General features: G+C 42.4%; 1 protein-coding gene across 1 annotated transcript in view; it reads left to right on the top strand.

Moving 5' to 3' along the window:
• Window positions 1-25,565, top strand: part of IFT81 (intraflagellar transport 81) — an 88,234-nt gene that overhangs the window by 48,282 nt on the left and 14,387 nt on the right. Inside the window, exons 12-14 of the mRNA XM_018556719.1 lie at window positions 10,312-10,461; window positions 14,643-14,771; window positions 22,214-22,303. Of these exons, the coding sequence (XP_018412221.1) occupies window positions 10,312-10,461; window positions 14,643-14,771; window positions 22,214-22,303 (369 nt within the window). The remainder of the gene's footprint in view (window positions 1-10,311; window positions 10,462-14,642; window positions 14,772-22,213; window positions 22,304-25,565) is intronic.

Raw genomic sequence — 25,565 nt, 5'->3', positions numbered from 1 at the left:
CCCTTATCTGAGATTGTGGGCTTTGCAAAAAAAAAAAAAAAGGGGAGTCCTCTTTACATCAGAAGTCCTCCTCTTTTACATAAGAAGCCGCCTTCATATCTGAGTCCTCAGTCCCTCCTTCTTCAGGAGGCAGTATGGCAGAGGGTGAGAGGTGTATCATGCCTAGAGGGAGTCGAACCTCTGTCCTTTTCATCCTCCATAGAATGGCCTCATTTATTTCCATGGTGCTGGTGGCCAGTCTGCCTGCACCATGGAAAGGCATGACACTGTGTGAACATTTTAAGGCACCCTGGTTGAGAAAGGCTGATCTACACTGTATTGCCTAGAAAGCAACAGTAGGGAGTCACTTTAGTACAGGTTTCTTTTTTGGGGGTAAATTGTTATTCTGTTTGTTATTGTATCACCTCACATTCAGTGTGATAATTGTCCATTACATGCGACACAAACGTACAACAGAGAGTATGAAATCCTATATCGATTTACTTATTCTCTTGCATGTAATAGCAGTGAGAATCACAGCATTGCTGAAACATTTGCAGCGTGCTTTGTTACATTTGAACATTGTTTTCTGATTAGTCTATATTTGTAGACCTCTGACAGTAACCTAGCTATACTAATATAGCACGGAAGGTGTACATACATATGCAGAGATAGGTTAGGATTAATGTAATCTCTTTAAATTAGTATTGCTTTATTTACTGCACAATTGTAAAGCTTTTCCTCATTTTAAAGCAGATGACAAATTTCAAGAGTATTTGAAATCTTGATTATATTGCTTGGTATCTTATGCTTGCACCGCATTGCTGAAAACCTGGTTATATTCTTTTATCCCCATTTGTCAAGTGGCTAGAACATCATGGAAAAACTCGAACAAAGATAAACAAAAGCTCAAAAAGTCACAAAAGGGTTCTGCCTCCCTGTCTAAGTACCTTGTGTTGGGTTACTTCTTCACTGTACTATCGGTATCGTGACTATATCGTATATTGGACTATAAAAACGATTCACCCCCTTGTAAGGTTTCAAGTTTTATTGTCATAGAACATTGGATCACAGTGGATTTCATTTTCTTTCTTTTCAAAGAAAGTGAAAATGTCAAAGTGAAAACAGACTTCTGCAAAGTAATTTAAATGAATTGCAAATTAAAACACACAAAATAACTGCATAAGTGTACCTTATGCAGCACCAGTGATGACACACCAGAATCATCACTAGTGCTGCATAAGTGTACGTTATGCAGCACTAGCGATGACACACCAGAATCATCACTGGTGCTGCCAAAGTCTCATAATTAAATAAATGGAGATCAGCTGGTGGTATTCTAAATTGCTGTATAATATGTTGCTGGGATTTGTAGTCCTCTATAGCTGATGGTATAACATTTTGCTATGGGGCCCTGTGATTTCTAGTTATGCCCCTGAGCAGCTCCAGTGCGTTCCAGCATGATACACTGCTGGAACAGACTGGATCACATAGTGTGAAGCATAGGGGAGTTTAGTGGGCAATGCAATGCGTTCCAGCAGCTAACTGCGCTGCAACGCACTTGGTGTAAACAAGCGCTGAAGGCTCCCTGCGTTCTGGGGTGGGAGCAGGTGATCACCACTAGCAGTGCGATCACCCGCACCAGAACGTGGGGCACATCAATGCCTGCTTTCCGGTCCAGTGCGATTGGAAAAAATGCTGCATAGTGCAGGCCATCGCACTGCAGGTGGGGGGCATGGCTGCGGTCCCATTGATTTTAGGGGCGCAAGTAGCTGGTCTTGCCTAGGGCGCAAAATAGGCTAGCACCGGCCCTGGCCAGACCAAACCCTGCATAGCATCATAAATACATCATCCCCCTCCTCAAACCATGTTGGTAGCAGCATCTTGCTGTGGGTTTTTAGCAGCAGGCCTTGGATGACTTGTGAGGCTAGAGGGTAGAAGGAATACGGCAAAATACAGGAAAATCCTGAAGGAAAACCTGATGCAAGCTGTAAGAGCCTAGGAAGAATACTTGTCTATCAGCAAGACAATGGCACTAACCATAAAACCAAAACTAAACAAGAATGACTTTAAAACTAGAGATGCACTGATACCGATACTAGTAGCGGTATCGGTACCGATACTGAGTATTTGAGCGAGTACGAGTACTCAGATGCTGAAATGCTCTAAAACTTACCCCTGATACCTAAACTTCCAGTCAGAGGGATATTTTCTCTGACCGGCAGTGCCACGAGGGAACTTAGGGCCCGCTTCCCGGCCAATCAGGGAGGTGGGTCATTACCCAGCTTCCTGGTTGGCCGGGAAGCTGGCTCCCTCCTGTTTGGCTGGCTCCATGCTGATTGGCCAGGAAGCCTGCTTCCCGGCCAATCAGGAACCTGGCTCCATGTTGTTTGGTCAGCTACATGCTGATTGGCTGAGAAGCTGGCTTCCCGGCCAATCAACATTGAGCCGATTTGATGCTGATTACACGGGTAATGACATGTCACCTGGCTCCCTGATTGGCCGGGAAGCTGGCTCCATGCTAGTGGAAGTACCGGTATCGGTAGTATCGGTACTCAGTATCGGCGAGTACCGAAAGATAAATATCGGCACTCATATTCAATACCGAAAAAATTGTATCGGTACATCCCTACTTAAAACCAATACTGTTTAGTCACTGTAAATGAATACATTCCTCTGTGATTCTATGTTTTATGACAGTAAAACATGAAAACTTCCACAGGGGGATTCTTGTATGTATATAATACATTTATGAAACCTAAAACAAAAGAGTGTTGCTTTTGCAGCCAACCATATTTCAGCTGTAATTTCTTCAGTGCGGGTTATATCAGACCCTTAAATTGGCATAGAATATATGGCCAAACTTAGAACAAGCATCTGATTGGTTGCATGGCCAATGCATCCTTATTTCCAGTGCTGCAGATTACAAACTGAACAGCAGTTAGCATTTTATTGCACTCTTGAGTACATGTACTAGCATTGTTTTAAGTTGGAATTGCAATTTTGTAATATTTATAATGTTGTATGTAAAATAGCTGATTTTTTGACTGGAATTCTCAGCTTCATAGATTTATGGGTGCTTGCTAGTTCTTTGACTTGCAGAATGTCACAGCTGCCTGCTTGTTCTTAGTTAGATATGTAGGGGGGAAATGAGTGCGAATTCTAGATTAGATCCTGATTAAGCAGGAGTAGCCTCATGTCAAAGGTGTCATTTCTTGGAACAGGCCCAAAACTTTTTGGGGCTTTTTTTCTTTTTTCAAATATATAAGCATACATTTGATACAGATTTTTTTTGTTTCAACTTTATTTCTCAATTTAAATGGTATTTTCACTTTTGTAGTCAGATTTGAGAAAAAAAACCCCTGCTGCATGTTTGTTTGTTTCCATTTACACAGTATACCTAAAAAAAAAAAAATTTACAAAATATTTCTTACCTTTTTAGACATTTTCTGGGTTAAGACTTTTGTGCAGATTCCAGGCTACTCCGAGCAGTTTTGAAAGTGAAAGTAGAGGGATAGACTGAGCTTCCTCTCATTAACATACAATGTTTCTAACAGGATTATTCACTAAGCTGCCAAAGGCAGCCGAGTGAATAACCGAGCCGAAGTGAAGTGAGCTGAACGCTGTTCGGCTATTCACTTCTGGCTTGTACGGCTGATTTCAAAAATCAGCCGTACATCGGCTGCCTTGGGCTGAGCTAAAGTGCAGAAGGAGTTCGACTCAGTCGATCCAACATCTGGATCAGCTGAGCCGAAGCTCCAGCAGCTCACTCCCTGCTGTTCGCCCCTATTCAGGCATTCAGCTTGGCTATTCTGCTCGGTACCTCCGTGGTACCAAGCAGAATAGAAGATAGTGAAAGTAGTAGAAAAAAAAAAGGTTAAAAAAATATTTAAAAAATTTAAATTAATAGTGAAATTAAAAAATATATTTTTTTAAAAATTGGGCGGAGCTAACAGTGACAGCTAACTCCGCCTAACTGTTTCCTATTGGCCTGCACTGCTAGAGTCTTCTAGCAGGTCCCGGCCAATGAATAACAACTGGGTGGATCCGGCCGTGACGTCACAGCCAGCTTCGCCCAGTTGTTATTGTTTAATGACAGATCAGTGTCATTATCGCTGATCTGTCATTACAACTGGGCGGAGCCAGCCGTGACATCATGGCTGGCTCTGCCCAGCTGTCATTTGCAGGGCGAGCGGCCGGCCTTCGGCAGTTCTCGCCGCTTCGGTTGTCACTTCAGCTCAGTCGGGCCACAGCATATGCCTTCGGCTTGGCCGCCTTCGGCTGCTGTACGGGCTATAGTGAATAACCATTTGTTAGGACAGATAATGTTCAAATCTAATGTACAACTGATAATTAAATCTGTCAGCACAGTACAGACCAGGGTAATTTAGAATAAACATAACTTCTACAGCCCACTCCTTAACATTACATATGAGAGGACACTAGGTAGGATTTTTTCAAGCAAGCAAAAAGCAATTGAAAATGTAAGCATAACATTTTAAATATTTTTTTTAAGTTGCAATGTGAATGAGAACATGTAACAAATATAAAGTAGGTGTTATTGCAGTTTGGCTGCAAAAGTGGAAATACACCTTAAGTTTTACGTAACGTTACTTTGCGCACATGGGAATTATGAATATAGCGAATGTGTCTCTATTAAATTGGTAACTTCATTTTATCATCTACCATTTAGCTTTGTGTTGAGGATATGCACCCTCCTATTAAGTAAGCCGAGGGGGGCACTTTTCACCCAAAAAAATGGGCTGAAAATCTCGGCTTATACTCGAGTATATACGGTATGTGATGACAGGAAAAGAAAAGGATGGGCACGTGACATAAAACTCTGCGTGGAGTTACATACTAGGCGTTGCAGTTCTAATTCCATCATGTGGCTATTCGTAGACTGGAGATACTTTAAATTGTTTCCAGGAATAAATTATCCACCGTGGTCAGTTGAAACAAAGTCTCCAAGAATAAAGGATTTGTCTCCCGGTAAATGTAGTGGGACGTCAGCAATAAAAAGGTTACAAATGTAGTTAGGTTTCAGAACCTCCCGTAATTGCAGGTAAAACAATACAACAGTGAATATATGGTTTCTTATGATTTTTCCCGCTGACATCTCTATGTGACGGTTATTAAAGGTAATTACCTATAAAGATTCAGTAGGGCGAAATTTGCATGGTGAAGAAAAGATAAGAGTCCGTATTTACTTTCATACATCTGTATTGGTTGCCACAAAGCATCACAGAGAAGGTTATTGGACCTGGAGGACAGAAAATCAATATTGCCAAATTTAAAAACCACTCCCCCCGCAATGGTTGCCTGCTCATTTTTTTTATTTTAGGCCCTAGAGGGAAAACTAGCCGCTAACCCTTGCAGTGTGGGGTCGGGGGTTAAGGAGCTGTTCTTTAAAGTAGTAATAAACTCTCAAACTTTATTTCAATAATGAATCCAGATCAAACGAATATACATCACCCAGAAAAGTATATCTTTATTTTCTTGCCCAAGCACTTAGTCATCAAGTTTCTGAACAGCTGGCTCCAACTCTTTCAGCTCCGCTTCCTGAACTTTCTGTCCAGTACAAGATCATAAGGGACAGAGCAGATTCCAGCAGATCTTCATCTACTAGCCTGGAGAAGGAAGAAAGAGGAGCGGGTAGCAGAAAAGTCGCTTGCCCTGCTGTGCCTGCTTGTTTGTGGAGACACACAGCTTACTAGCACATGCAAAGGTAGCTCCATAGGACCCTGCAAAGGAAAGGAGCCACCTATAACAGGATATCAGGGCCAGTTCTCAGGGGACCAGTTGATTCTGCAGTTCCATAATTTGTATTAACTTTTCCAAATTTTAATTTTGGTGGGTCCACCGATAAAGCATCAGTGAGCTTAAAGAGTATAAGAACATGGGTTGGGGGGTAGTTGAGCAAAGGAAGAGAGGAAGAAACTAGGGGGAGGGTAACATACAGTAGGGGTGGTGAGTGACTGTGGCCGCAAGGGTATCTAAAAGTATAAGAGCTCAGGGTCAAACCTTCGGTCCAGGGGTACCACACCGAAAAGTGTAAATTGATACCAAATAAATGAAGCCTTAAAATTGGGTACGCCCATGAAACCGCAAAAAAACTACGTTACCCAAAGTTTCCTATAGCCGTTGCTTTAAAAGCTTTTACTGCTTATCAGTTTAGTGTTAACAGTGATTGATGACCCTAGAATTATTGCTCTCACTCCAACGTTCGCAGCGATCTGTAACACATTTATTTATTTTTTTACACTTTGCTTTATTGCTATCACATAGGGAGCTAACAAGCCCCCTATGAAATAGCAAATATGATATGACAGGTCCTCTCTATGGAGACATTAGCGACCCCAAAGAAGCTGATAAAGCAGAGATCTGCTTCACCAGCTTCATCTCCTGGCTCTAGGAGATGGAGAATGTGCACAGTGACACTTGAAGTGATGTACTACACATCACTTCTGGGTCCAGTGATCGGAGGAGAGATCAGCGGCTAGAAGCTTGCTGATCTCTCTCCGATCGATGCAGGGAGACCCGCTGTGCCAGTCCTGGGCCTGCACAGGGGGCACACAGCGCCACTCGGTACAAATAATCTTGGTATAGGCTCCATCACTAATGCCTAAGAGAACCAGGAGGTGGTTTTAGTGAAAGGGGGTAAAGGTCCATTTTATGTAAGGCAACTAGCATTGCCAGCCTTCATACTTTGTAGGTGACAGCACTCCTTGAACTGCTGACCAAGCAATCAAGTTTTAGCTTGTAATTATGATGAGGTTCTTCACTATGTTTGCTATAGGCCCGTTCACACCAGTTGCAGTGCGTTCCGGGCCGATACTGCAGCTGGCTCACTTTTTAGTGGAGGGGGGGGGGGTGTGGCAGGCCATTGAAGGGAATGGCACCGTAGCCACGACCTCCGGCCGCAATGCGATCGCCCTGCACGGGATCGCAAGGCACATTGTGCCTGCGGTCCGGTGCGATCAAAATGCTGCAAGCACTATTTTGATCGCACCGGACCGCAGGCACAATGTGCCTTGCGATCCAGTGCGGGCGATCGCATTGCGGCCAGAGGGCATGGCTATGGTGCCATTCACTTCAATGGCCCGCCATGCCCCCCCCTGCCCCACTATAAAGTGAGCCGGCCGCAATGCGGGGCAGTGCGTTCCGGACAGAATCGGGCCGGAATGCACTGCAACTGGTGTGAACGGGCCCTAAGACTCTCATAAATTAGTCCCGTTGGGGTTGATTTATTAAAGGAGTAGTACATATTCACTTTAAAAAGGGAATTTTCATTTTGCTTAATGAATGAAGTGAAACTGTGCTGACTTCAGTCATCCAATCATGCAAAAAAAACAGGTTTTTTTTTTTAATTCTTAGCTTTCACTTAGCTGAGATTTTAATTGAACTTTAATGTGCTAATACTACACATTAATTCTAAGACATTTTATGTTTTTTTTTTAAATAATGAAAAATAATGTTTTAATGGATATTCTCAAGCCTATTGATTGAAGAGATTCACAATCTTGTGCATTTTTCTTTGTTTTTAGCCCTCACATTATTACCTCTGTTATACACTTCCACAAACTGTTGTGCAATTCATTGTCATTGGTGCACTTGCCAGAAAGGGGCGTCGCCTTGTTTTGATTCAGAGAAAATCTATTTCATGAATGTTAAAGACTTCTGCACTGCAAAATATACGGTAGTTCATCTGAACCACAGCATGAAGGATGAGACTATGGATCGGAAATGAGCATGTGCATGTAGCCCAGTGTTGTGAGATTTGTCCGTTTACAAATCTAATAAGTTCTTTGATCAGAAATGTTTATACCCGGCTTGGATCCTAAAATGTTCTGGAACAGAACCATCCCAAACATGGTCTAAATATAGTTCATGATAACAAAGTGGTTATGTTTTATTTTAGGCAAACTGCCGGTGCTACTTTCATGGAACATTAATAGAACATACAGTTTCTCTATAAAGCATGTTTGTTTATAATATCCGTAGATTAAATTTTTTTTATACGGACAATCCTTGCAACTATTTATATGCCCTGATGTTATCGTGGTCATCTGTAAAATTGAAACCTGAATAAGCAATGGCTGATAAGCGTACATTCTGTCCTGCTAGTAATGAGTAGCAATTTTTCATCTCAGGTCTTCAGCTTTGACTGAAGAAGAGTGATGACAAATGTAGTTGTTTTGCATCTTTTTGTCCATGCCTTGCAGTGAATGGGGAGCCTGACTGACATGTGATGGCTAAGATTTAAAATAATTCATGTAAAAATGCATTTTATTGCATATTTGTGTCTATACCTTGTACTTAAAGGTTAATGTGTGCCCTGCCTTTCTATGCTTGCTGACCTGTGTTTTTTTTATTTTGTCTTTTTGTGAATGGGTTCCTTTTAATGTGGCTTTCCTTGTCCTCCAATGCTATGTAAAGCTCACCATACACTGGTAGATTTTCGCACAAGCGTTCATACAAAAAAATCTCGTCAGAACATTCGATAATGTAATTTAAAATTTCATTTTAACACTCCATTTGGGAATAAATGGAGTCTCCCGAATAAAAAACACATTCACTGTTAACATTTTGTTCCTTCAAGAACGAATTCCCATCCTGCTGCTTCGATTTACGGTCAAAAACAAAACTCAATGTGACCCCATTAAAATGACACTAAACTCAGGATTAAATCTTAAAAATACATTCAAGTACCTTTTAACTAATATCAAAAATATATCTTATTTGTGTATCACTCGGCTGTAGATCCTCAAATCATCTCTTAATTGGTACTGACACTCTCCTTCCTTCTGGAGGGGGGCTACATTTGTTCCCCATGGTCCCTGCGTGTGTTGTAAAGTCGCCACCGATCCAAGCTCACTCCTGTGATGGACTACAATCTCATATTTAGTTTACTGATTTGTATCGAGATTGTAGTCCATCATGGGAGTGAGTTTGGATCGGTCACTACTTTACAACACACACAGGGACCATGGGGAACAAAAGCAGTCACCCTCCAGAAGGAAGGATGATTTGAGGATCTACAGCCGAGTGATACACAAATAAGTTACATTTAGTTTAATGTCACTTTAAAGGAACTCCAGGAAAAATTAGTATTAACCCTTGCAGTGGGGCCAGCCCCACACTGTAAGGGTTAAGTGCTCATTTTGGTCTAGGGAGGAAGATAACAACGTTATATTTACCTTATCCTCTGAGCTGGCTTGCTCTAAAGCCCCGTTCACATTGAGTGATTTGCAAATCGCGCGATATCGCGCAAATGCTTGCATTGAAAAGCATTGAATCGCTGCAAAATCCGCTCCAAAAAGGGTCCTGCTGTAGCGACGCACGACCCGCGACAGCAGGACCCTTTGCCCCATTGCCATGCATTGGAGAGCGATATCGCGCGGTAAATAGCCGCGATATCGTGGGAATTACCGTGCGATAAATCGCTCAGTGTGAACGGGGCCTTAGACTGGTCTCGGAGCCTCGCTCCACCTTCGCTGCAGCAGTCTAAGGTCCCATGAATCATCACGTTCTATACACAGTATATTGGGCATGAGGACACAGAGTGTAGGAGGATACAGGCTGGAGAGAGCGCTATCACAGCTGGCTGGCTCCGAGGATCAGGTGAGTATAACTGTGTTATTTTCCTCCTTAGACCGAAACGAGCACTTAACCCTTGCAGTGCGGGGGTAACCGCACAAGGGTTATTAATAATTTTCACAGGAGCTCTGCTTTAACTATTAGAAAATTGAATAAACGTTCCGAAAACAAAATTCTGGTGTATGGCCAGGCTAAGTCAGCACAGCTCATGGTCCAATCAACATGGAGCATCAGCTTTGCCGCTTGAAGAACTCAGTGGGGGAGTGCCAGATCACTGCAGACAAACTACTGCTCTGTCACACAGAGAGCAGACTGATGCCTGGGGAAGATAGCTTTGTGCTTTCGCTGGAGCTGACTTTCAGAGAAAAACAATATTAAAACATTCAAAGTCTTCAGTTTTATTTCACCCTCAGTGAATTTATTTAGTTTTAAATAAAACTATATTTGGGCTATAACATTTCTCAGTCATATTTCCTCGAGGACGATATATAAAAACTGTAAAATTAGGGTAGTATTATTATCTCAAACCTTTTCCTAAACTTTTGCTTAATAAGTCGTGTGGCCCCACGGACACTCCTTTTGATGTTCTGCTTTGCACTCCCTGCCATACCTATGGCCCCTTCTCCTGACTTTTATTAACCCATCACCTCTTTAGCATAATCTTTGTTCTCTGTTCCATCACCAATTATGTGTTCTCGCCATCAAAATTAACTTTTTTTTTTTCTCTTCTAGTTTAAACGTTATTTGAGCAAGCTTAGAGGGAAAAGTCTAGTCTTTAAAAAGAAACGTCAAGAACTGGCTGATCTTACAGCAGAATGTGGTGTTCTTCAACGAACAGAGCAAATCCTGAAGCAGCGCCATGATAGCTTGCAGCAACAATTGGTAAGTTTCCAGGTTACAGACTAAGCTCATGGGTAGTGATGTTCAAAAATTAGCACTTTTGACTGTGTCCCTTTCCGATACCTACAGGTGAAGCATTTAGTTACCAGCACGATACGCTTCCCGGTAGGGTGTCCTTTGTTGACCCAGTTTGAGAGGTGTTGCAGAGACGATCCTCACTCGCCGGGCCTGATCTCCCAGATATACGCAAACCTCCGCTCTGTTGGCGCCCCCTCGACCCATAAATATATGCACAGCTGGGCTGCTGACCTGGGGATAGAGAGGGACTACCGTGGCAGCAGATATGGGAAACCATAGCCTCTTGCTCTCGCAATGTTCGTAATCAGAGACTTAGTGTCTGACTAATGTTAACCATGTTGATTGTGTTTGGCATGTATCCCAATATCTGACCTGGTGGAATATACAATGTATGTACTTTCTATGCTTTATAAGCCAATAAAAATCTATTGAAATAAAAAAAAAAATTCGCACTTTTGGGCCCATATTTTGAGTTTATCTTAATCAATCCGGTCATAGCTGTACTTTTAGTCAGACTTTATTCTATCCAGCACCAACAAGCAGCCTTTCAAATACAAACCTTTTGTTTCTAGCTTTCATTTTGATATGCTTTGAGAGCTGTCATTGCTTTGTTTACATTTAGACTGTCTGCAGTCTGCACTTTACAACTAGCAACATGACTGACCAGGACTGAAAACAACAAGGAAGGCATTGGTTACATTTACCTGTTTGATTCAATATGTTCATTGCCAGCAGGGGCGTCCCTAGCCTTTTTGCTGCCTGCAGTGGCAGTGGTGTTGCTGGATGGTGCACAATTGTTGGGAGGAGTGGTGCTGGTGGAGAGTGACACCGCTAAGAGCAACCTGGGACACTCCGGCTGGTTTCCCACTGAGCTCCTGGCAAGCAGTGACATCACTGGTTATCAGAAGCTCAGCGGGATGCCGGCCAGAGTGTCCCAGCTTGCTTAGAGCTGGGTGGGAAGATGTGTATGGCCCTTACACATCTCCTTTTCTGGCTCTTAGCAACCTGGTACACTCTGGCTGGAAAGAGGGTGGCAGGCACACTGCAAACATTTACAAAAAAAGTTGCCACCTGAGGCAAAGAGACGGCCCTAATTGCCAGGATTAATGATTATTTCTGTACTGCACTCAACTAATGTAATCACTGGTCACAGTGCAGATCACAAGCAGCAACCCTAGCAAATGTTTAGCTAATCCCTGTCCATCCTCCATCCCAAGTCCTTTCAGACAGCCAGCATTGAAAAATAAAGTGCATGTCTAGAGTGATCCTTGACGCCTTTGTTCTTCACAATCTTTGTCTGTCATGTTGCTCTTTAATTTATATGGTGCAGAATAAATGTAAACAAAGCAATATTTACAATGGTCTGTGTCTGTGATAATACCTTTCAAAAACCAGGGGGAGTAGGAAGAGGTAAGAGGGTGTTCTTCATGGATGAAATGTTTAATTCCTAAGCCTTAATTCTTATTGCAGTAGCTAAAAGCAATCGAACAGAGCTGACTGACCAGTACGAGATGAATTCTAATGGTTTGCTACGGGTTACTACATTAGCCGTTATTTTAAAAAATCTGTTTATTAAGTCTGAAAATGTACCATTACCCTTTAAAAATAGGGGCCTCGGCATCAAAGAAGACTTCTAGTATGTTGTTTCAGAGCCTAAAGCCATTATGTAAAGAGCAACTGGTCAGGACTGTGCAAGCAAGCATGTTTTCATTGTGCAGGTTATTATCAGTGTGGAAATTGTCTATCCAAATAACATGCTGTGTGACTGTTTGGAGAATGGAAAAAAGTCTGTTCTGTTGTGATGTTAATAGAGAGCTGGATAGGCTTCCCAAAAGTTATAGAAATGCACAGTGTGCATCAAAGGAAAGCTGTAAAGTGTTTTAAAGGTTGACCCATTATATAATGCAGCTAACACTAGGTAAATGTAAAACCAATGAATATTTGCAAAATCAATTATTAATTTGTATAGCTGCCTTTTTTTTATTTGGGTACATTGCACTACTTAATTTGGATGTTTGCAATTTACAAAACGGGTTCTGTAAATGTGATTTATAATACACCAAAGAGACAAGTGTTGATTAACAGAGCGAGAGATACTCTGGAATATGTTGAAGAGAATTTACATAGAGTGTGATTACTTGGTAACTTGTGGAGTGGGTTAGACAAAGTGCATCACTCAAACGTTGACAAGAAGCCAAAATAACTTTACAGACTTTGTAACAGTGCATGGATTTCCCATGTCTATTAAGGGCTGTAATTCAGCAAAATTACACTGACCCTGTTGTGAGTTTAAGAATAGTGACGCTTTAGTCATGGATGTTTTGTGAGACATCCCCTTTGTGAATTTATTTGTTAATTATTGTAGAAGTCTATTTATTTTATAAGCTATAATGATACTGAAATATAGATTGATGCTGCCTGTATATAATATACTAAAATAATTTTAGTTACACGTATAAAGTGAACCTATAGCACATAAACTAGAGGTCCTTCCCCATTAGGGTTCTTGTAATGTCTGAAACCAGTAACAGCAACAGTTTAGTTCCCATTTGTCCTTATTCAATATTCAGTCTTAGGCCCCTTTCACACTGTCCGATCAGGAGGGGATCCGAGCACAGATCTCCTCCTGATCAGAATGTGTGACATCTGTGACCGTACAGTTTTTTTTCTCCATCTTGCGAAGGAAAAAAATGAAGTTCCCGGATCCTTGTTAGTGTATGGGCAGCTGGATCTAACCGACCTGGTGTCCATTTACATCCGGTTTCCCCCGATACGGCATGATCAGATCTGGCGAAACAGTTCTTTTATCAGTTTGTTTTTTCGGACCTGGCCGGAGCCAGGTGCAACTGCATGTAAACAGACGCATGTCCATTTAGATCCGGCTGCCCATACACTAACATCGGGCTTCTAATTAGGTCCGCCTGAAAAACCGATAGTCGGACCTGATCCGAAATCCCATGTGAAAGGGGCCTTCAGAGTCGGTGAACTATAGATGACCTGTAATAGGTAATCATTTGTCTTTATTACAAAAAAAAATAGAAATGTCAAATATTTTATACTGTTTCCATTTCCCTAAGTTGAATTTAATGAAGATTTAATGAAGCAGAAGAAAACCTTCTGCATACAGTGGCACAGTCATTTTTTTCATTCAAGGCACTTAAAGATTTATCTTTCATTACCAGTCAGTTTTTACCCACTGAAGTTTGTCAGTGTGACTGGGCTCTTAACTCTAGGCAGATATAAAAAAAACACCAATAATACAATGATGTATTTGTTAAAAAAAAAAAAAAAATCATTAACTATATTAAACTATTTATCACATACCTGGTTAGAGGCTAAAGTGACGAGAGGTTTCCCCTACACCTCTGGTCCAATCATGCCTAGAATGGTGCAGAGGAGATGAGAGGGCACAGAGTGGCACAAGTGCAGAATATCCATTCTGGGAATACACATGTACATGTGCAGCACACTCACATGAAAATGTCTGGCTATGACTCTAGGCCTTCAGCTGCATTTCAGAGCATGCATGCGCGTGTTGTCTTGTGATACAATTGTGACACTACTGTAAGCACCTGAATTTGCTTTTGTACCAGCAGCACTATGAGAGAGGTATGTCAATTTGCTGACACAGAAAAGCTGTAGAAAGCAAAGAGATTACCTCATCGGTCTACTGCCGCTTCTTCCTTTTCCAATCACAGGCAGGGGGCAGGGATATTGCCAATGCTGTATTGCTTAATGGCAGTAGAGATAATTCAGGTCACCATGCTGATGGTGCTGTCTGGCAGGGCATTGTAAATTTCAGGACTGGATAAACAAAAATACAAATCCTTTGTCATGTTACTTCCCATGTATTCATTTTAACTGTGTATCCAGCTGTTTGCCAGGAGGTTAGCTTCAGCAGTGTTTACAACTGGTGGTTTGATTTATATTGCATAATATACTTCACTGTTATATTTCTTCCTACATCTTGCAGATTACACTAGCTAAATATAAAATGTGTTTTATTTATGATCCTTCTGCTAATGCTCTTAGAATTTGTAGTTAGCAGAGGTGCAAAAATATATTGAATTGAAAACTGCTGCAAACATGAGAATATTGTGTAAATTAATTCCTCCATTATATTTATATATTTTCCCCCCCCCCAGCAAGCCATAGAGCAGAAAAGAGGCATATCTGGGTACAGTGACACCCAGGAAGAGTTGGAGAGAGTATCTGCCTTGAAAAGCGAAGTGGATGAAATGAAGGGACGAACTCTGGATGACATGTCCGAAATGGTAATATTATTATAAATATTTTTGTTACCATTACACAGATTACTGCAATAACTGTAATCCCACATAATTAATGGCAGGACCTCAGTGGAATGTTTATATATTTAGAATTGTATTTTTCTTTCTCCTTCATGGAGGGACTCAGGAATTCAAAGACTTTTGGGTTATATTGCCTCCCACAGAAGGATTTGGGCACTGGCAAACAAGAAATAGTGACCAGCCCTGTATAACTCCTCCTACTCCCATCATGCTTTTTTCTAGTGTTCTAGGCAGTTGTGGCCTTAAGGAACAAAGGGCCCTGATTCGAGATTTTTCTCGAATCGGGACCGGACTGGATCTCAGTGCCCCTTCCCCCTTGGCCTCGATCCCCACTGGTCTCTGCACCAGAGGAGCTTACACTCTATGTCCTCCCCCACAGTCACCCACTACGGTATTATTATTATACATTGTTATAGCTCGCCTCTGACATATACCACAGTGCAGTACAGAAAACACTGAACCAGTCACAACAGTCTCTGCACCAGAAGAGCTTACATTCTAATATCCCTGCAGTCACACACTAGGGTTGTACCAATACCATTTTGTGCTGTATGTGATATACCAAGCAGGGCACAAATCTGGTGTCCGATCTGTGTGATATATCAGGTAGGAACATATTGGGAGTCCACTCTCTGTGATATATCAGGTAGGAACATATTGTGGGCCTGCTCTGTGATATGCCAGGCAGGGTACATGTCTGGGGTCCGCTCTGTGATGTATCAGACAGGTCACAGATCAGTCCTGTGTGCCTGCAGCTTCAACGTGACAGTCACACATGCAGGAGTCTGGAGGGACCACCATGTGGCCCCTGTGCATGGAGTCATGGCACCCAGAGTGAGCCCCTAAAGGGCATGTAGATACCTTCCTATGTACCCTTTGCCTGCCCTGCACCCTCCTCTGCTACAACCTCGTCCTCCAGGGACACTTCAGCATGCACAGCTGGGGCTACCAACAACTCAGCTGCCCACCTTACCCTCCAATACTGGGGGGGCAGGAAACTCCTGCAGAAGATGCCCTTCTGCCAACCCTACAAAGCTACTGCAACCTCCAAAACCCAGCACATCTCCAAAACCTAGAGAGCACTATACTCACCCCCCTGGCAGCAGCACGACTGTCCTCCGGTAACAGGCACAAAAATTCTTCCTTAAGCGATTATTGTGGGGGTTAAAATGGAAGGCACCAGAGCAGTGCTTCATTAATGTGCATCCAGAGGAGTGACCTATGAGCACCATGGGCTGCCATGAGGTCCCTAGCAACTGCGGGACCTTACGGTAGCCGCGTCAATTAAAAAATTAACGCGGACCATGCTGTCTTCAATTGGGGGAGGGGGGCCTGGGACCGGACCCATCAGGGAGCCGAGCCACACCAGCTGCACCTGTGGTAGGTCGCCCCCCCCCTGGTCCTAGGAGGAGGAATGTCTATTCTCTACTGAAAAAAGTAATTTCTTAGGTGGAGTGTCTTGCACGCATGTTCAGCGCTCTTCCCACAATTCAGCATGAGGATACTCCTCATCACCACTGCTCCTTAAGTGATACAGGGATCCTTCTCGGCTGGTCCTTGCTGTGTGCTCTTTCACCTGGTGACCTGGTCACCCATCTGAATTACTCACAGTTCATGAGTAGGGATGCATCGATATATCGGCCTCCAAAACATAACGGCCGAAAATGGCGCTTTTGGCCGATCAGAGAAACTGTCACAGGAGGCCGAGCGCTGCGGGAGGAGAGCACTGTGAGCGGTCGGCGTCTCTCCTCCCTGCACCATTCAGCCTCCTGTCACAGGTCAGGAGAGCAGCAGTGTGGGTGGAGACAGCCATTGCTGTCACAGGAGGCTGAGCTCTCCTCCCTCACCGCCCTGCCTAGTCTCCTGTGACAGTCAATCCAGTATGGAGAGCGGTGGTGTGGGCGGAGACAGTTGTCATTGTTTTCACAGGAGACTGAGCTCTCCTCCCGCACCACCCTGCCCAGCCTCCTGTGACAGGACAGGACAGTGATCGCTGAGTGCTTGTAAATAATTGAGGACACAGTATGTTTACTGTGTCCTCAATTATGAATGAATGGGAAGTGATCTACATCACCTCTTGTTCATTCATTATTGTGGATATAGTAAACACACAGAAGGGAATTTATCAAAACTGGAGCAGACAAAAACTGGAGCAGTTGTGTACTGTAACCAATCAGCTTCTATCTTTCATTTTCAAATCTTAACTGAACAAACTGAAGAGAGACGCTAATTGGTTGCAGTGCACATCTGCCCCAGTTTTTGTCTGCTCTAGTTTTAGTAAATTCCCCCCACTATGTCCACAAGTTATGAATGAGCAGGAACACTCAGTATAGACCCCTAATATTTCCCCCGAAGCCCCTAAAAGTAAAGTAAAAAATAAAAATATTTAATAAGAATAAATAAAAATAAAATGTACAAAAAAAAGTTGATAGATAAAAATAAAATATTTTTTAAAATTTGAAAAAGTTAGAATAAAAAACATTTCCAGTTTCGGCCTGACATTTTTTTAAATTTCGGTTTCGTTTCAGTTTTGACATTTTAATTTTGGTGCACCTCCTATTCATGAGTATTCAAGGCCTAGTACCTTGTACCCGTACCTTGTACCCGACACATGGAGAACAGTCTTGCTTTAATGGATCTTTCCAGCTCACAGTCCACTAACAGCCCTGATGATGTCGTCAGAATGTTGCCCTGGAGGATTTCACTGCAGTTATGCAGGATTTTATGGGCCGAATATCAACCTTGATTACTGACCCTGACTGCAGAGGCCAAAAAGCATGCCTCCACGCCGTCCTCTGCAGAATTGTTTTCTGATCTGCCTGTGGCCTTAGCAGCCTCTTAGCCTTCTGCTGCAGAAGTGTAGTCTGATGGTGAGTGTCAGAAATCTTTATCGGATAATATTGCCCCTGAAGAGTCACAGGCTGCTGCCATTACTCCCAGGCTTAAAGAGAGCATTTTGGTTCTTATTGAAGCGGCGTGTATCACTAGAAACCTAGAAGATAAGCCTGCAACTTCTACTAGTGTGTATCCAGCTCACAGCCACTGCTCTCATTAGAAAGACCAATGCTCACTTTTTCATCCTTGATGGTCCCTTTTCTCCACCATTTCTAGGTGGCTCCGACGTATCATAATCCATACTCATGGTCTTAAGGATCGAGTTTCACCCTTTCCTGTCAAGGCACACTATATGTGAGTGCTTCTTGGACTTTATGGAAGTAGGCAACTGTGTCCCAGATTTGCAAGGCTGCCACCTAGTCTTCTATTCACACGTTTTTACAGGTTTATGTTCAGTTTCTGCTGTAAGTTCCTTCAGGCTGCTCTTTCATTTGCAGGCAGCCCAGGTCCTGTGGGACTGTTGTGTTGTAAAGTAGCCAACCACTCCAAGCTCTCTCCCATGATGAACTACAATCTCACATTTAGTTAGCCAATTTCGTATTGAAGTTATAGTCTATCATGGGAGTAACCTTGGAGCGGTGGCTACTTTACAACAAACACAGGGACCATGGGGAACAAAAGTAGCCCCCCTCCAGAAGGAAGGACAGTGTCTGCACCTATTCAGACATGATTTGAGGATCTACAGCCGAGTGATGCACAAATACACTGTGTGCACAATTATTAGCTCCAAGCTGTATAAACTTGAAGGCTTATTAGATTTAAGCATATCAGGTGGTGTATTTGTGTAATGAGGGAGGGTGTGGTCTTAGGAGATCAAAACCCTATATCATGGTGTGCATAATAATTAGGCAGCTTCTTTTCCTTAGGCAAAATGGGCCAAAAAAGAAATTTAACTGACTCTGAAGAGTCAGAATTTGTAAAAAGTCTTTTAGAGGTATGCAGCACTCTTGAAATTGCTAAGATATTGGGGTATGATCACGGAACCATGAAACGTTTTATTGCAAATAGTCAACATGGTCGTTAGAAACGTGTTGAAAAGGAACTGCCAAATTAACTGCCAAAGATTTGAGAAGAATCAAACATGAAGCTCCCGGGAACCCATTATCCTCCAGTGCTGTCATATTCCAGAACTGCAACCTACCTGGAGTGCTCAGAAGTACACAGTGTCCGTACTCTGAGACATGGCCAAGGTAAGGAAGGCTGAAACACGACCACCACTGAACAAGGCACAAGTTGAAACGTCAAGACTGATCCTTGACATATCTGAAGACAAATTTTTCAAAGATTTTATGGACTGATGAGATGAGAGTGACTCTTGACGGACCAGATGGATGGGCCCGTGGCTGGATCAGTAACGAGCACAGAGCTCCACTTCGATTCAGACGCCTACAGGGTGGAGGTGGGGTAATGGAATGGGCTGGTATTATTAAAGATGAGCTAGTTGGACCTTTTCGGGTTGAAGATGGACTCACAATCAACTCCCAAACCTACTGCCTGTAAAGCCTCGCTACTACTGGGGAGGTTATATGGATCGCAACTGCAGAGTTTCCCTTCCGGTTGGAAGGATGGGGCTCAGTTTATGCAGCTATGCGTCTGGTGCCCTGTATTTGGCTAGGCGGAGAGGGAGCTGCTTCACATCATACCCCAGGAGTGTAAGTGGAAGACACAACCGGTGTAGGTTTGGCGGGGTGACTCCAGTTATGTCTGGGAGATCCAGGTACTGTCAATGGGAACAGTAGTTCTACTGGGGTAGTGGTACTGTGGAACCACCCCTCGGCACAACTGTGTTATCAAGCAGAGTGAATGATGTTTGGGAGCAGTGGTGGTATTTAGGCAGAGGCAATGGAGTTCATCAAAAGAGCTAACATCAAGCAGGATAAACAGTGCATAGCATCAGTGGTGATGTGCAAGCAATTCAATGGAGTTCAGCAATAGAGCTAATATCAAGCAGGATTAACAGTGCATAGCATCGGTGGGGATGTGCAAGCAAATTCCATGGAGTTCAGCAATATCATATGAGTCTCCTGGGACACAGAGGGCTAAGCCCCAGTACTTGCGGTTTTGGGAGCTCCTTCGCAGGGGGGAGCCTCCCAAGGCAGCTGATCTGTTCGCTGTTGTGAGGATCCGGGTATAAGGCGAGGTGGACACTGATTGATCAGCATCCTGCTACAACCGACAGTAGGACGCCGATAAATTAGTGAGCAGCGGTTTTAAGCCTACTGTTCGATCTGGATGGAGCGGAGTCCCTTGGCGCGCCTGCTAAGTAAGGAGCTCCAGCTCGGCGGTGAGAGGGGGCGGAGCCCTGCGGCGCGCCTGCACCGGAGGGTGATTGCTCTTGGCACCGAGGAGAGGGATTCTCTCAGTGCGCCTGCGCAGGACGGCGTCAGAGTCCCCCGGAGGACAAGACCATGATGATATTCAACAAGACCATGATATTTATGCAGGACAATGCTCAATGCATGCATCGAAGTACTCCACTGCGTGGCTAGCCAGTAAAGGCCTTAAAGATGAAAGAATAATGACATGCCCCCTTCCTCACTGACCTAAACCCTATTAAGAACTTGTGGGCCCTTCATAAACGGGAGATTTACGGTGAAGGAAAACAGTACACCTCTCTGAACAGTGTCTGGGAGGCTGTGGTTGCTTCGGCACAAAAAGTTGATCGTCAACAGATCAAGAAACTGACAGACTCCATGGATGGAAGGCTTATGACTATTATTGAAAAGAAGGGGGGGCAATATTAGTCACTGATTTTGTTTTTTGAAATGTTTATTTGTAAATTTTGAATTGTTTATTATTCTCACTTTAACAAATGAAAATAAACAAGCGAGAAGGGAAATTTTTCGTTTTCCATTTAGTTGAATAATAATCTTGCACACCAATAGTTGCCCAATAATTGTGCACACATAGATGTTCTCCTAAGACAGCCAAAACCTCACTTTTACTTTCTTAAATATTCAGGTTTGAGGTCTATTAACATTTTGGATTGACCGAGAGCACTGTAGTTGTTCAATAATGCAATTAGTCCTCAACAATACAATGTGCCTAATAATTGTGCACGCAGTGTAAATTACAGTTTTGTTAATAGTTAAGGTACTTGAATACATTTTTAAGATTTAACTCCTGAGTTTAGCATCACTTTTTAATCCATTAAGGACCAAGAGGCCCACATGTTGCTCAAAAAACAACGATTTGATATGGCTGCTTTAAACGGTCCCTAAAACCCAGCTCTTAAAACATCTTCCTCTCTACCCCAACCATTCATTACCATGCAAGCAACTCCAATCACCATCTTCCATTGCCACCTCTCTTGTGTATTGTGTGTAATGTTTTCTACTTCTTACATTGTAAGCTCATACAGGCAGGCTCCTTTTCTCCTTTTGTCTGAAGTCTATGTTTTCACCCATTTACTTTTGAATGTATAGCACTACACAGTATGTTGGTGCTTTATTAATAGGGTATACCAATAATTAATTTGTCATCAAACTTAGTATTAACAAGGGGACTATAAAGCCAAGTCCAAAATGTTTTGGGTTTTTTTTCCTAACAGAATAATGTCCTTAAACGGGCAGGTTTCTGAAATGTGTCCGTTTGACCTACAGTGGATGAATGAAAGCCCTCTCCTCTCCTTTATGCTATGGGTAGATGTCAGAGACTAGTTGGTTTGTAGGTTTGCCTTTTTGGACTAGACATGTCTGTAATCCTCTCCTCTATCTGAATTAATGATCTAAAGACACGAACACTGTAACATTGCAGTGGCTCACTGTAACATGCAGTACAGTGGTAATAGGAATTTCTGAAATGTCAAGACCACTCGCATCTTTCTGCTGCTAATTGTACAGATTGCTCCCTGCTGACTTAATCTTGACTTTTTAAATTGTTACTGTCTTTTACATACTTTTTATCATAATGGATTGCTTCTAAACTTGTTGGCAGAAAATACCCTCATATAATCCAAATGATGTCAGACATCATGAGGTGGCAAAACTCCAGTAATATTAATAACTTTAATAGGTCTATGATTCTGTTTCATGTTTGCATGTATGCATATTCTACAAGACATATCGATATCTATGAAAAATTATTTATAACAAACTGGTTATTATGGGAAAATATTGAGCTTGTTAAAGAAAAGCCATAGTGCACATAATAGCATTTGCTTGCTTACTTAATCTGTGGTTGTACATCCACAGCAGCCACCTCCTAGGATTGAGAAGAGGCAAATCTTTTATTTATCTCTATAAACCTGTTGTACACTGAAGCGCATGTTCCTTGCTCAGCAACCTGCAATGCTGTTGGAGGGTTCCCTTTACTTCCTGTAAAGGGTAAATCTCTCTAACTTAGCCTTGGATAGCAGTAAAACCCTGCCAGGGGTCCTGGCCCTAAGAAAGGAAGTTTTAGCTGGACATATACTTATAAGCGATTGCTGATCTGCACTGTCTAGTAAAGCAAAATTCATATGGATTTCTTGACATATAAACATGAATATTGTGTTTTCTTTACTGTTTTAGGTAAAGAAGTTGAACGCCATGATAGCGGATAAGAAGTCGGCACTGGCCCCTGTTATAAAAGAACTAAGGCCTTTACGTCAGCAATGTCAGGTTTGTAAAGTATCTGTTTGGGTGGTTACATGTTTATCGTCCTTTTTTGGGGTGAAAAACACGTGCTTAAGAGCTCTGCAGGTGTAGAAATATCTGGCTTTTGCAAAATATCAGTCATGTAAATGTGAAGCACCATGTAAAGTAGGGATGTCCCGATGCCAGTTTTTCAGGCACAAGTACATAGTTGCTTAATAGAACCCCCCCTCCAAATCTGCCCTCACTCATTGTGCCAGAAAGAGCAGGGACGAGTCAGTGGCAGCTGGGAGTAGTACTTGTCACAATGCCCTGTATCGTGCCCGATTCCGATGCTAGCATCGGTATCGGGACATCCCTAATGTAAAGTATAAAAACTCCCATTGCATTAGTTCTAAAACATGCAAATCAAATTGTAAAGCAAGAAAGTGATAATAATACATTACAATTTACAAAATTATAAAAAAGGGGGTAATAACAGCCTCACTCTGTGCACAATTTGGGGCTACAGCTGTAGTGATTAGTTTTTGGATCGCAGTGGAAAATTCACTCCGCCCCCCCCCATCTCTGCAGTTCCCTCTCATTCACATAATCAGCCAATCTCAATCTGTGAACTGAGGGCAAAACACTTTTTTTGTATTGAAACTCATAAGGTTAGTGGCTTGTCATCAGGTTAGATAATGCATGTTATCACAAAGACTTATATTATCTCAAAGGCTTGTCTGAAAGCAAATATCAATTGATGGATATTCACAGGAGGATTTTTGACACTTGCTATGGTATAACTATAGGTGGGCAAGATTTGGGCTGGACCTACTGACTGCGCACCTCACTTTTTCTGTAGTGTAACAAAACCAAGCACAAGAGCGGATTGGTTAGCATCTGTGGACTCTGCTCTGGCCCCAAACGACTTCCTTGCTTGGTTCTGATCTGTAGAATGTGACTAGTGAGCATCTCTCAGCTTAGCGTGTTCTGCACTAAAAGTAAATTCTGATGTGGATAGCGTTAAGGGAGACCAGATATTCTGGAAGCGAAGAACTAGTCACAGCTGCAACTGCCATGATCCCTGTTTCTATGCCACTACAATTATGTCTGTTTGCATACAGGACTGCTGAACCTTACAAAGCAAACACGCCTGACCTGTTGCTGCAGATAGGGTTTTCTCATCTGTATAGGAAGCAAATGCACATGCAAAATATTCGCTGTGTGTTTGTGTCTTATATCCCCGTAACACAGTACTACATCTTTTATTCTATTTACGATAAAGCCCTGCCCCTTCTGATACTAAGCCTACACTTTCCACTGATATTTGACAGTTGATTGACTTAAAAAAGGGCTTGCTTAATCTCGACTTGGAGAGAAGTCAAGATTAAGATTGTGTATAGCCTGGCCTATAATTAAAGGGGTTCCACAGATACGCATGCATCAATTTTAATACTGACAATAGTACTTTTGCCTGCTTTTCAGCACTACTGCAACCTTTTCGTCCAATTCAGATTTGCTATAATGTCAACAATTGTTAGGGAAGAGAGTCAGCATTTCTAGCGTTAGCATAAGCTTCCTGATTTGTATGTGATTTGAATATATTTCTGTTACTGTCATGATTTGAATATGTTTGTTTTTGGGAAGGAAAACAGTGCAAATGTCTGCATTGTTACATTATGTTTCTTGCAGAAAGTATGAAATGCTTACTTTTTATACCACCATTTGTTTTTCATTTACCTAAATATTATAACTAATCATGTTATTATTATAGCACTTGAATTAAGCTTTATCTATAAAGGCAGAGTTTTCATAGAAGTTCTTCATTTAGATCCTCTCACAATTCTGATCGCTAACTTGTAACATGTACGTAAATAAGTGTATGTTGTCCATCGTTACTTACCATTTAGGTTTAATTTTATAACCTGCGCTATAAAAAAAAAAAACAGCTTGAAAGCTTGAATCTGAGTAAATATTGTGGGCAGTACTGACATTTGCTTGAGTTTTAATAAACCTGCTTAAGTGACCTGAAGAGCTCTGGACTTTTTCCCATTTCCATTAGTAAAGTATAGAAATCTTTGCTTAACCTCTTGGTGTTATGGTACACTAACTTTCAACACAAATAGAAATCCTAATATTCCCCTAAGTTTCTCTATCTTTTAAGGTACCACTAATAAAACTTTACTTTATAAAAAAAAATTGTGAGCAGGAAGTTTTTTCTACTGCAGAAGATACATACTGTCTCTTCTATAATAAATGCTTCTTACCTTTCTGCACAAATATTTCTTTAGAGTGTAGTGTACACTGTGTGAGCTGAGCATGCCTCAGGATGAATTTGCCAGGATGAATTTACTCCCATAATGTTATCCCAGGCCAGTTGATGAAGAAGAAGACAACTGGGAAAAAATGTGGGTGCAGATGAGGTTAGTCACTTTCAATGGGCCCCTAACAAGCCTTAATGCATGAAAAGAGACCTGCCCTTTGATTTTGGCAAAGCACAGTGCATTTAGGTCTGATTTTCATCCACTTCCATTAAGGGGCTGACAGCGCTTTGAAATTGCAAAGCAGCGTTGTTACCCTGTGGACAGGACAGTCTTTGATGACGTAGCTTCAAATGGGCTTTAGGTGAAAAACATATCAAAGCCTAACTCCAGCTGATACATTTTAAGCATTTACAGCAAGATTTTTTTGTAACCTTTTTGGCTGTCGGCCCAAATTTTTAAACTTTCCCATGTTAAAATGCAAATTTTTTGTCTTTTAAAATTAATTTCAACTAGGGATGTGCCGATACCGAGTATTTGGGTGAGTACTCACCCAACTGCTCCTGATGCTTATCCCGATACCAGAACTTATGGTATCAGGAAGCCGGGCAGCGAGTCATTACATGCCGCCTGGCTTCCTCCTCATCACCAGGGAGCAGGGAGCTGGCTTCCTGTCCAATCAGGAAGCCAGGGGGCGTGTACTGACTTGCCTCCTGGCTTCCTGATTGGTCGGATTGGCCAGAAAGCTGGCTCCATGTTATCTCGGCACCTGGTGACGAGAGAGCATAAAGCTGGTTTCCCTGCCAATCAGGAAGCCAGACGGCATGTAATGATTCGCTACCTGGCTTTCTGATTGGTTGGGAAGCTGGCCAATCAGGTAGCCGAGCAGCAAATCATTACCTGCCCCCCAGCTTCATGATTGGCCAGAAAGCCATCTCCATGCTTTCTTGTCACCTGGTGACAAGGGAGCATAGAGCCGGCTTCCCTGCTAATCAAGAAGCTGGGTGGCGAGTCATTACACGCTCAAATGTTTATCAAATCTATAT

Source organism: Nanorana parkeri, unplaced genomic scaffold (genome assembly GCF_000935625.1).
Source record: "Nanorana parkeri isolate BGI_ZX_2015 unplaced genomic scaffold, ASM93562v1 scaffold13, whole genome shotgun sequence".
Taxonomy (NCBI): domain Eukaryota; kingdom Metazoa; phylum Chordata; class Amphibia; order Anura; family Dicroglossidae; genus Nanorana; species Nanorana parkeri.
Note: the sequence above shows the minus strand (reverse complement) of the source record. Positions and strands in the feature narration are given on the sequence as shown.